At 38.9% G+C, this 12,158-nt stretch overlaps 1 protein-coding gene across 1 annotated transcript in view; it reads left to right on the forward strand.

Annotated features, from left to right (window-relative positions):
* LOC116509019 (F-actin-monooxygenase MICAL1-like) overlaps positions 1–12,158 on the forward strand; it is a 53,460-nt gene that overhangs the window by 6,373 nt on the left and 34,929 nt on the right. Inside the window, 5 exon segments of the mRNA XM_032217897.1 lie at positions 5,647–5,941; positions 8,753–8,960; positions 9,875–9,991; positions 10,920–10,934; positions 10,937–11,020. Of these exon segments, the coding sequence (XP_032073788.1) occupies positions 5,678–5,941; positions 8,753–8,960; positions 9,875–9,991; positions 10,920–10,934; positions 10,937–11,020 (688 nt within the window). The 5' untranslated portion in view covers positions 5,647–5,677.

Raw genomic sequence — 12,158 nt, forward strand, 5'->3', positions numbered from 1 at the left:
GTCTGGTTTCCATATGAGTGTTCAATCTGATCTTTAGAATCCAGATTCATATAGGAAGGAATTTAAATACTCTGCAGTACAGTTCAAGAACAAGTTTATAACCTGTGGATGAGGCTCTGAGAAATGTGGACAACCTGGTAACAAGTTTGGATGCCACATGTCTAAGTGAGAATAGGGAGGCGTGTTGGATTTGTTTTGCAATGTGGAACTGATCTAGCATAAGATCTAAATAAGGATTTTAATGCAAAATGATAGCTTGAGCTATCCCTTTACCTCAACCACCAGTTCCTTATATATTCTTAGGAAAAACCTTTTGTTTCAGATTTTTCTGGCAATTTTCCAGATGTAAAACAGAGTTGCCTACACTTTTGTGAGATGGGACAGCGGCAGCTAACATTTGAAACTGGGAGTAAGGCTTCACACAGGACATTTCATATATTTAGCCATTTCTCCATGGCCATCTTGCCGTGGGATAATTCGCCGCAGTTAATTTTCTGTGGGACAACTTGCTGCAGGACAATTCCACGTGGGGTAACTCAACACATTAAATGTTATCCACCGCTCTTTCTTTGACATTATTTTCTTTTTGTCCGTTTCCACAAAAATAGAAATAATGTTGAAGAAACAGTGGCGGATAACATTTATCATAATGAGTTGTCGCGCATGGAATTGTCCCATGGCAAATTGGGTGTGGGGAGTTGCCCTGTGGAGAGGTGGCTGCGATCAGATGGCCATGGTGAGTTGTCCCATTCCAATTTTAAAAATCTCAATAACAATTCTGGATTTCAAGAAAAATTGAAATTCAGTGGTCACATTCTTTACAAAATATGAAAGGTGCATTTAAAGGACAGAAAGTTAAGGCAATGAAAGAAGGGCTGAGTGGATACAACAATGATTTAAATATTACAGTTCTTGTTTATGAATAGTTCATCCAGTTCAATTAATGGTTTTCAATTTGTTCTGGAAGGATTGCTTGATAATCTTCATATTCTGGGTTGCTATATATCAGCGATGGCGAACCTTTTTTGGCTCGCGTGCCATAGTGAGGGGAGTGTAGGGGGCGCGTGTGTGGCCGTGCCACACCCATAATGCAATGTGCGACCCCTCCCAGTGTGCATGCATGCACTACAGGTGCTCCCCCCATTTTTTGCATGCCTTTTTCACCCTCCCCAGGCTCTAGAGGCTTTATAGGAGCCTGGGGAGGGTGAAAACAGCCCCCTGCTCCCCCAGAGACCCTCTGAAATGACTTCTGGTTTGTTCGGAGGGTTGTTTTGACTGCTCCGGAGGCTTCAGGGAAGCCTCCTGAAGGTCCCTGAAGCCTCCGGAGCGCTCAAAATGACCCTCCAAGCAAACAGAAAGTCCGTTCCTGAACTTCCAGTTTGCCCATAGGGGCGTTTTTTGGGGGGGCTCTGGAGGGCCTTGGGGGGGAGGCTCTTTTCTTCCTCTCCGGCTCCAATAGCCTCTGGAGCCTGGAGAGGGCGAAAAATGGCTTTAAAAAAGGGTGAACTCAGTGGCCAGCGCATGCCCTGACAAATGGCTCCAAGTGCCACCTGTGGCACACGTGCCATAGGTTCGCCATCCCAGCTATATAAAGTAGCCTCCATAGCCCAATTTGACTGATCTGCCATTTAATGCCATTCTTCTACTTTCCAAATGAGACATAAAGTTTGTAAATATCATTTTCAGTTGGGATACATTTTTTTCTTTTTCATTTTAAAAGCTTTAAGCCTCTTGCCAAAGTGATAACATAACTTTATTTTAATTTGATTTGCAATATTTCTGTTTTATACCTTTTGATTTCTTTTTAGATTTTTAGCATTTTGTATACCAGCCAAGGACTCTGGTGGCAAGTCATCACTAGATCAAGTGAATTACATAATTAATTCAGGGTGCTGTTTCTTTAAAAGCCTGTATTGTTTGGGAAAACCTGCATGTATATTATCTTGTTTACAAGCTCTCTGAGTTGTACTCAGTGAGAAACTGCAAGCACTGTCTCTGCTATCTGGGGTTGGTACACCTTCCAGAATGACTTGTGAAAAAAAATACAGACCAAAAATAAGAATGCATATGGTGTAGATATGCCAAGTTTCTCAATAATTGAAATGATCAAATCATAGAGATCAAATTATAGAGATTGTCACAGGGGTTAAGTACCTATATATCCAAAACAAAGATAGGTAAGAGAGCCAATGGAAATATAAGTTGTCTAGGGTTAGGGAGAATTTAATTAATAATAATTAGAGTAATCTAACACATCATGGTAGCATGGCATTCTCTCTTCAATGCAGTATTGAGCAGGAAGTTCTTCTGAGGTCAGGTTGCTTCCCACAGCTATTCCTTGAGTCCCTGCTTTCAACTGGACCTTTGATCAATGAATCAATTGCATAGAGTACAATAAATGTACTCCGTAGCCCTCTAGTGCTATGGAGCTTTAATATCTATTAAATATATATAGCTAGTCAGAAACATCCCTTTCTTGACTGAGGGGGTGACTGATTGTTTAGGATATTACGTAAATAATTTCATAGTGGAATTGGTTAATCATAAATGTCTCATCTGATTTTTTAATTTTTCCATTGCTAAACAGATTTCTTTTCCAGGAGAAAAGTTCTCATCACTGCCAAAGGATTTTGCTTAAAGCTCAAATCACATGCTATGTGATCATGTCATGCTATATCTCAGTAGAATGATTATGCTAACAACTCTCCCCTGATGAAAAGCTTTGTAAACAGAGTATATGTAGTAAAAGTCAACCTAGCTGCAAAGAGCAATAGAGGATACTTTAAAAAAAAAACCTTCAAGAAGTGTAAGAACAGGGAAAGGCACTGGATTCTCAGACCTTTTTGATTCCTAGTTTGGATCCAACAGTTACGGTAATCAGTTTTGTGGTCTTGGTTCTTTTTGTTACATGTTTGTATAATTTACACATGAGATCCACCCAAATAGTTTTCTGTTTCACATGACTCCTGCATGAAAGATTGAAGAGAGCTTAATTGTAAATGTGATTACAGGATATTATCTGCAATAGTAGGTAGGGAGAAAAAAAGTTATTCCTTCTAGTTGATAACAGTGTAGATTGGCTTATCATAGACAGAAATTTTGAATATCAATTTTAAATAAACAAACCACTGTTATTTTATATCAAAATTATCAAGAATCATATCACTTTAAGACTCACTATAAAAACTTTGGTAATGCACCATAGATTTTTGGGAACAGTTTCATAAAATCACTGATGCGTTAAACTGAGTTGAGTCTGCATAACATATGTGGAGGAATGAAAATAGCGAACACCTTTGGTGGGAAGGTATAACAGTGTTCCGTGCGCCTTTGGCATTTAGTCATGCCGACCACATGACCACGGAGATCACTTTGGACAGTGCTGGCTCTTCAGCTATGACACGGAGATGAACACTGCCCTAGAGTCGGAAACAACTAGTACATATGTGTGAGGGGAACCTTTACCTTAATATTATACAATACTAAACTTTGCACAAAAACTTAAGAAAATATCTAAGACAGACTTAGATATCAGAACCTTCTAAGTGGGGTGGGGAGAAGAAATGTTTTGTGGCTAATAACATCAGAGTTGTGTAGAAAGAAAGAGAATGAAGAAGTGGAAGTCACGATGAGGAAATCACGAATGTAGTCATTGGTCATTCTAATTCAAAACTGTATGAGTAGTTTTGACTGTAAGCAACAAGTCTGACAAATTATGCAAATCATTGCAGTCATTAATCAAGACTGAAAAAGGAAGACACATGACTGAAATATACACCCTTTGTAAATGATTGCTAGATAATGTATGGAAAGGAAGGTCTTACACTATTCCTGTTTGGAGAAAGCCTCCTTCTAAGTTACTTGCCCTGCTGTAAAAAAGATGATTGCTAATTTGATCACAGAAATATTGTAAGTTGGGGAGTCAAAAGAAAAGAAAACTATTGTCAGGCGAGAGTACACCAACAGAGTTAGGAAAATTTTGAAATCTAAATTGAATGGTGGGAACACAATCAAGGCCATAAATACCTGGGCAATACCAGTTATAAGATAAACAGCTGGTATAGTTAACTGACACAAGCTGATTTGGACATTTTAGACCGAAAAACCAGGAAACTAATGACAATGCACTACAGTTTACATCCACGTGGTGATACTGATAAACTATACCTGCCCCGAAAATCAGGTGGCAGAGGATTATTACAAGTGAAACAAATAGTTGAAAAAGAAAAACATGCACTGGCTGATTATTTAAAAAAGTCAAGAACATCTATTAATCGAAGTAAAGAACAAAAATCTATTGAAGGTCCAACAGACGAAACAAGAATACAGAAAAGATGTGATAAATCAAGAATGGAGAGTTGGCAGAACAAAGCACTGCATGGCAAATTTCTGGAAAAAAAAAGATAAAGTGGACAGTGAACAAACTTGGTTATGGTTAACAACAGGTACATTAAAGAAAGAAACAGAGTCACTAATCCTGGCTGCACAAGAACAAGCTATCCGCACAAATGCCATTAAGGCCAAAATCGAAAAATCCTCTGATGATGCCAAATGCAGACTTTGCAAAGAAGCTGATGAAACTGTTGATCACATACTTAGCTGCTGTAAAAAAATTGCGCAGACTGATTATAAATTGCGGCACAATTCAGTAGCACAAATGATCCATTGGAATTTATGCAAAAATTATAATATTAAAACAGCAACAAACTGGTGGGAACATCAGCCTGAAAAAGTCACCGAAAATCAGATGGTCAAGATCGTGTGGGATTTTTGCATACAAACGGACAAAATACTGGCGCATAATACACCAGACATCACACTGGTTGAGAAAAACAAGGTTACAATCATAGACATTGCAATACCAGGTGATAGTAGGGTCGATTAGAAGGAATATGAAAAAATCGCGAAATACCAAGACTTAAAAATCGAAATTCAACGATTATGGCACAAACCAGCAGTGGTAATTCCAGTGGTAATCAGCACACTGGGTGCTATTCCAAAAGCACTGGAATTACATTTAAAACAGTTAAAAATTGACAAAATCACCATCAGTCAAATGCAAAAAGCCGCACTGCTTGGATCTGCACACATATTACAAAATACGTTATGACGTCCTAGGCCCCTGGGTGGGGCCCGACTAGTAATCTATGCCAAATCCAGCAAAACAACTGGCCGCTGTGATACAATTCTGTTGTTGCGAATAATAATCCCAACTAGGGATGATTCTCAGCGGAAAACAGTGAATCAATCAATTTTGACAATTATGATTGGTTTTAATCCCATTATGAAAATAATTGGCATCTGCTATAGAACAGCTGTGAATATATATGCTTTTCTGGGTTTGGTTTATTATGTCTCTTCTTTTGGCTACTGATCAACTCTGAAGAGTCTTAAACATGTATAATGGCAGAACAGTCCTGTAATTCTCAACACCTTATGCTAAAATTGAGTACATCTAGAACGCAAACAGAGGCATTGCCTGAAAAAGATCTGCTTCTAAAAGCAAACGAGTGGTGGGACTTCACATTCCTCTTCCTCAGCCACAAATTGAGGCCCTTAGTTGCACTTTTGCCTTTAGTTTCTCCATCACAGGATGAAGAAACTAAAGAGGATAACACATCTGTAATCTACTGCTTTCTTTTCCAGGCTTCATTCTTGCCTGTGAAGTCCCAGGAGAATGAATCAGCAAGATGGAGAGCAACCAAATCAGTCTCATTCTCTCTTTGACGCCTTTCTGCATGCCAAGCAGTGCAAAGAGGTCTTGAGCAGATTTGAAGAACTGTGCAGTCATCTGAATCTGGAACACACTGGCCAGATCCATTTCTATCACAAGCTCAAGTCTTCTCTCAATTATTGGAGCGCTAAAGCTTTGTGGACCAAATTGGACAAGAAGGCTGGACACAAAGACTATGACCAGGGAAGAGCATGTTCAAACACCAAGGTAAGAAGCCATGTCATAGTTCCAAAATGACAATCCTAAGAAAATTCTTTTTGATAGGTTTCCATATGAGATGCTAGACATTAGGGGCTAGACATTATAATAACTGGCTTTGTGACTGTCTGATTACTAGTACTGACTTTCCTTTGGTTAAATTATGAAGACACGTTATAGTTTAGTTTTATAACAAAGGTGTAGATCCATATGTGTCATAATTGTAAGTCTAGACAGTATAATAGATAGTTTCATACTTGATGCCTGATTATTGTTACCAATTTTCCTGCTCTTTGGTATGAAGAGATTAGTTTAGGTCTGCCTTTCAGGGTTATAAGTTTCCAATTTCTTATTTACAGATTGTTTTCTTCAATTCTATACTCTTATCAATACCCCACCTCCATAATGATTGCACTTTTAAAATCTATATTTTCAAAGAAGAAAAATATTTCCTTTAAAACTATGCCTAATTCTGTAAAATTAAAAAAACTGAACTCCCTCAAAATGGTGTTTCTACATTTAAAAATAATCAAAATAGAATTGCACTAATATACTGCTGATTCTTTTTACACAGTATATGAATAAGAATTATCTTAGTAACAAATATTATAGTTTCTTAGGAGACAAAAAAAACCCCTAGACATAACAAAAATAAAAAGAAACAGGCATCTCAAAAAACTGCAAGTATTTTATATTTTTAAAAGAAACAAATATCCCAGGAAAATTGCAAATATTTAATCTTTCAAACTATGAACATTAATCAAAATTACAAAATTAGAACAAAGGAATAATTAGCTGCTCCATCCACTTTGTGACATAAAGGAATACTAGACACAAAGCAAGTGGGGTCAATTTGAGGTCAAGCTATCCTGGCCTTTACATTTTTTAAACCATAATGTTCATTTGTATTTCAGAAATATTGCCTTTTTGTTTTGTTGGTGGAAAGATACTTTGGAGCTTTTCAAGTATTTGATGGTGTAGAACAGTGATGGCGAACCTATGGCACGTGTGCCACAGGTGGCACGCGGAGCCATTTGTCAGGGCATGCGAGGCGCTGCCCTGTCAGCTGGCCAGCGCGCATGCCCAGTTCACCCTTTTTAAAAGCCATTTTTCACCCTCCCCAGGCTGCAGAGGTTTTATAGGATCCTGGGTAGGGCAAAAGAGCCCCTCCCCCCTAGTCCCTATAAAGCCTCTGGAACCTGGAGAGGGCGAAAAAAAGCATGCAAAAATGGTGGGGGAGCCCCTGTAGTGCACGCATGCACACTGGGTGGGTCATACATTACGTTATTGGTGCGGCACACCTGCACATGACCCCCCTGTGCTCCCCCACTTATGGCACCGCGAGCCAAAAAAGGTTCGCCATCGCTGATGTGAAGGTTGAAATTGTATTTCAACAAAGTAAGTGGGAAATACTGATTGAATTCTGGCTGTCTGAACATCATTATTAATAACAACTTGCACGTTTATTCCAGTGGCGGATTTCAATTTTTTTAGAACCTCTTCTGTAGGTGTGGCCTGCTTTGTGAGAGTGGCTTGCCAGCCATGTGACTGGGTGGGAGTGGCTTGCCAGCCATGTGACCGAGTGGAAGTGGCTTGGCAGTCATGTGACTGGGTGGGTGTGGCCAACTTGTAAAATGTGGTGAAATCACTTAACAACGCTCTTGCTTAGCAACCAAAATGTTGGCTCATAAACTCTGGCATTTGAAGCACGCAAGTCTTAAAGCTGTCAAGTTACAAGACCCTTGCACCCTAACCCTTTAGAAAAAAACCCCAGGGGTGTTCAAACTTGACAGCTTTAAGACTTGTGGACTTCAACTCCCAGAATTCCTCCTCCACTCATGTTGGCTCACAAACTCTGGCATTTTAAGCATGCAAATCTTAAAGCTGTCAAGTTACAAGACCCTTGCACCCCTAACCCTTTAGAAAAAAAAACCCAGGGGTGTTCAAACTTGACAGCTTTAAGACTTTAAGGTTTAGATAGGACTCTAAGAGGTGAGTGGGGCAATTGATGAGCCAGCCAATCAGTGAGTGGCGGGTGGGGCAAGCATGATGTGGATGAGCGGGGGAGGGAGCTGGAACCGGTTCTAAATGACACAGTAGATTTGTGGAACCTCTTCTATAGAAGAGGTTAGAACTGGCAGGAACCCACCCTTGGTTTATTCCCTTCAATTGCACCATGGGTTCTTTGAACACGGATCAGCAGACTTGTGTATCTGATGGTCAAGATAAGCCTTAAATATATGTTCTGGCCTTGGGTGCAGTTTTTAGCACTGCATCCTGATCTGCAGTGACTTGCCAGGAGACATAACAGGGCTTGGATGTTTGGTTGCCTGGTGGCTGGAAATATCATTTAACTTTTTTAAAAAATGGTGGTCCAATTTTTCAAGCAACTAAGCTTTTTTCAATGCTTGCACATTAAAAATATTACATTTCAATTATTTCTAATGTTGCTATATTCCAACATTCACTAAGATTAAAATAGGATTTTCTTTCTCTTTTGAGTAGAAAAAGATGTCTGACTGAATAAGGTTCCTTTAACTGTCAGCAGAATTCCTGCAATTGTCGTAAATGGTAATTTATTATTCCACTATAACACATTCGCTAACATTCCTTTGTCTCTAGCAAAGGAAAAATGGGGAACTGAGAGAGAGAGTATTCTGTAATGTCTCTTTCTATCCCACAGACCACATTGGGGCTCCTATTTTGATGTAATAGCACTCAGTCTTGTGTAAAGTTCCCGTCTAGCTTTAGTGCCATTGAGTATGCATTGTCTTGTCAAATTCTTTATGTCTGGTGGTTCATTGTGACAATGTTTTTCAGTGCCTGATCATCGGGGCAGGGCCCTGTGGTCTCCGCACGGCTATTGAATTGGCTTTCCTTGGAGCCCACGTTGTGGTGGTAGAGAAGAGAGAGATCTTTTCCCGAAACAATGTGCTGCACCTTTGGCCTTTCACTATCCAGGACCTGAGGGCACTTGGAGCCAAGAAATTCTATGGCCGTTTCTGCACTGGCACCTTGGATCACATCAGTAAGTATGTTAGGAAGAATTGTCAAGGACAGAGGAGTGCCTGTAATATCCCAGGATCGCTCTTAAGCAAGAGCAAGCAATATCAGCAGAAAGGATTTGCAGAGGTCTTGGGGATAGGATAGATTTCAATAGGGGCAGGAAAAGGTACACAAAAGTTTAGCTATGTTATGTTGATAATACCAGTCTGACAACTGAACATGCAAATGAACTGAAAGTTTTAATAAAGAAAGTCAAGCACAAAGTGGAAAAATAAGAATAAAAAAAAGATAAAATTAGCGCTAGCAGGTACAGCTACCCACCTTAGAATACCCAATACAGATGTTGAAATGATGGATATTTCTGCATGTTGTAGCATCAGCTCTCAACAGAAAATGAAATTGCAGTCAAAAAATACATGTAGACTAATGATACATAGCAATGAAGGCCTTGGAAACCATATTATGATGCAATGGCATATCTATATCTTCAAAGATCAGAATCTTACAGGTTGTTGTTTTCCCCGTGACACACAGTAAAAACAAAAGTTGAATTTTAAAGAAGCAGGATAGAAAGACCGTTGAAACTTTCAAACTTTGGGATTGGCAAAGGTTCCTGAGGATACTTTAAGAAACAAATGGATAATCAAACAAACTATAATCAAATCCCAAATGCACATTGGTAGTCAAATGACCAGACTCAATTATATTTTGAACACATTTTGTGAAAATCTAGCTTTTTGGAGACGTCTGTAATGTGGGAAAAGATAGAACAAATACAACAATATGTATATATGTATATATGTATGTGTGCATGTGTATGTATGTATATGCATATATGTGTTTGTGTGTACATACATACATACATACATACATACATACATACATACATACACAAAACATCCTCTTTTCTTTTGTATGCTCCTATTGTATCTGTAGGTATCCGTCAGCTGCAGTTGATCCTGCTGAAAGTAGCCTTGTTGTTAGGTGTTCACATTCACATCGGTGTACAATTTAAGGGACTCATTCAACCAGTAGTGAACTCTCATGGACAGGGTAAGATATAAATACTCAGTTCTTCTGAGTATTTGAAGGCAGGGTATCTTACCTAACCTTATTCTCTATCACTTATGCAGCAATATCCTCAGACATTTCAACTACTTGCTCCTTGTTATATTTCTGAAGAACTGTGAAAGCATAACTTTTCAGGAGAGCATTGTGGAAAGTATTATTCTACCTATGAATTATGGTGAAGAAGAGAAAAACTGCTGAGATGTATTAAACTCTATTATTTGTGCTGAGAATTGGCTTTTCTTCATAAATAATAGATTTTCCTGCTGTCTTGTTAAAACTGAATTGCTTTTCTGCTGTATTAAGATAACATGCAGAGAAGCAATGCAATTGGAACACTCGGGGCTAAAAGTGTCCCATTGCATTTGGGCCCAGATATAATTCTAACATTTCTCTGACACTGATAGTACTGTGAAAGGACAAAAAGAACTCAGGTTTACAAATGTATACTTTGGATGGTCATTCATAGTGGAAAACTTCCATGGTGATATTCTGTTTGGTTTAGGGATGTTCAGACTTTCCATATAAATAAAATCAGAAAGAAATCATCATTGGTTGCTTCACCCCTATAATTTCCGATCCTTTTGATTACTCATGGCTCTAAAGTGTTAACCTGTAAAACAGTTCTAGTTTCATGATATCCCCCCTCCCCAATATTTTAAACTATAGCTAAAGGTCCCTCTGCAAGCAAAATTGCATCTCTCTAAGCAAATGTGTGAATTAATTTTGAATTGGGACATTAATTCTTAGCAAGGGCCAAGGCAGGTTGGACTGTTACTTACTTTTCAGCCAGCCACAGGTCTTGAGCCAGTAAAATGTGCCTCTGATTCCTTTATAAACACACATGCCTATGAAAAGGAGTTAATTTGCTGCCATCATGTTCCAGAGTATTGACTTCATCTTTATATTGCAGTCAGTGAATGGAGAGCGACCTGCAGCCTGGCTCATCTCCCTTGAGCCAGTATGAGTTTGATGTCCTCATCTCTGCTGGTGGTGGAAGGTTTGTGCCAGAAGGTAGGGTAAGCTCATATGGCCTGTGACTCTTTTCATCCTCTTTTCAGATGGACAGAATTGGGGGAACATTATTGAAACAGCTCCAGATTTAGAGACTTCTTACAGATATTTATGTTTATCTTACAGATATTAATGTGGGTGGCTCAGTGGCTAAGACGCTGAGCTTGTTGATCAGAAAAGTTGGCAGTTCGGTGTTTCAAATCCCTAGTCCTACGTAATGGAGTGAACTCCTGGTACTTGTCTCTTCTGCCAACCTAGCAGTTCGAAAGCATGTAGAAATGCAAGTCGAGAACTTGCAACTCTAGCTTGTAAAAAAGAGGTTCAAAGTTGAATGCTTATTGGTACCAAAAACTGAAGGTGAATGATGTACCATAATTTAACTGAGATTAGACAGGAGAATTCGGGGTAAAAAAGTTTCAGATGCCCGTGATTGTGGAGATTTCCCCAAGCCTCATTTTTGTCGTTGTAAATTGTTCAGAGAAACATTTTTCCAGCCTTTCAGATGACAAAAGAAACTCCAGTATTTGTATTAAACTTAGAATTGGGATATAAAAGTTTATGAAATGGTGACAGTAAATTGAAATTGCCTATTTAAGAGTATTACTTTTTAAATTAGATATATGTTCATGTGGAGTATTGTAAACAAACAGTGCTCAAGGAGTAAAACATTAGGCAGCACATGATTTTAGAGAGAAACTTCAGATTCTTTTTTTAGCATCTCTTCTCAATTTTGCTCAATGACGCCATCAGATTCTGTGGAATTTTAAGTGTGACGATAAAAGTGGGTGTCCAGCTTTGGTTGGTTGGTTTTTTTCCCTCTCTAGTATCTGTGCTAGATATCATTTCAAAAGATTCCAAAAAGGTATTTTGCCTTCAGCTAGAGTAGTGTTTCTCAACCTTGGCCACTTGAAGATGTCTGGGAAATTCTGGGAGTTGAAGTCCAGACATCTTTAAGTGGCCAAGGTTGAGAAACACTGAGCTAGAGAGTTTGGAATGTTTGGAATGTTTATTATAATTTATAGGCCGCCCTTTTCCCTGAGGGGACTCAGGGCGGCTTACAAAACACGGGGAAGGGGGTACAAAGACAAAAAACATAAGACAATACATAATATTAAAAATAGAGCACAATTCATTCATC

Source organism: Thamnophis elegans, chromosome 5 (assembly GCF_009769535.1).
Source record: "Thamnophis elegans isolate rThaEle1 chromosome 5, rThaEle1.pri, whole genome shotgun sequence".
NCBI lineage: Eukaryota > Metazoa > Chordata > Lepidosauria > Squamata > Colubridae > Thamnophis > Thamnophis elegans.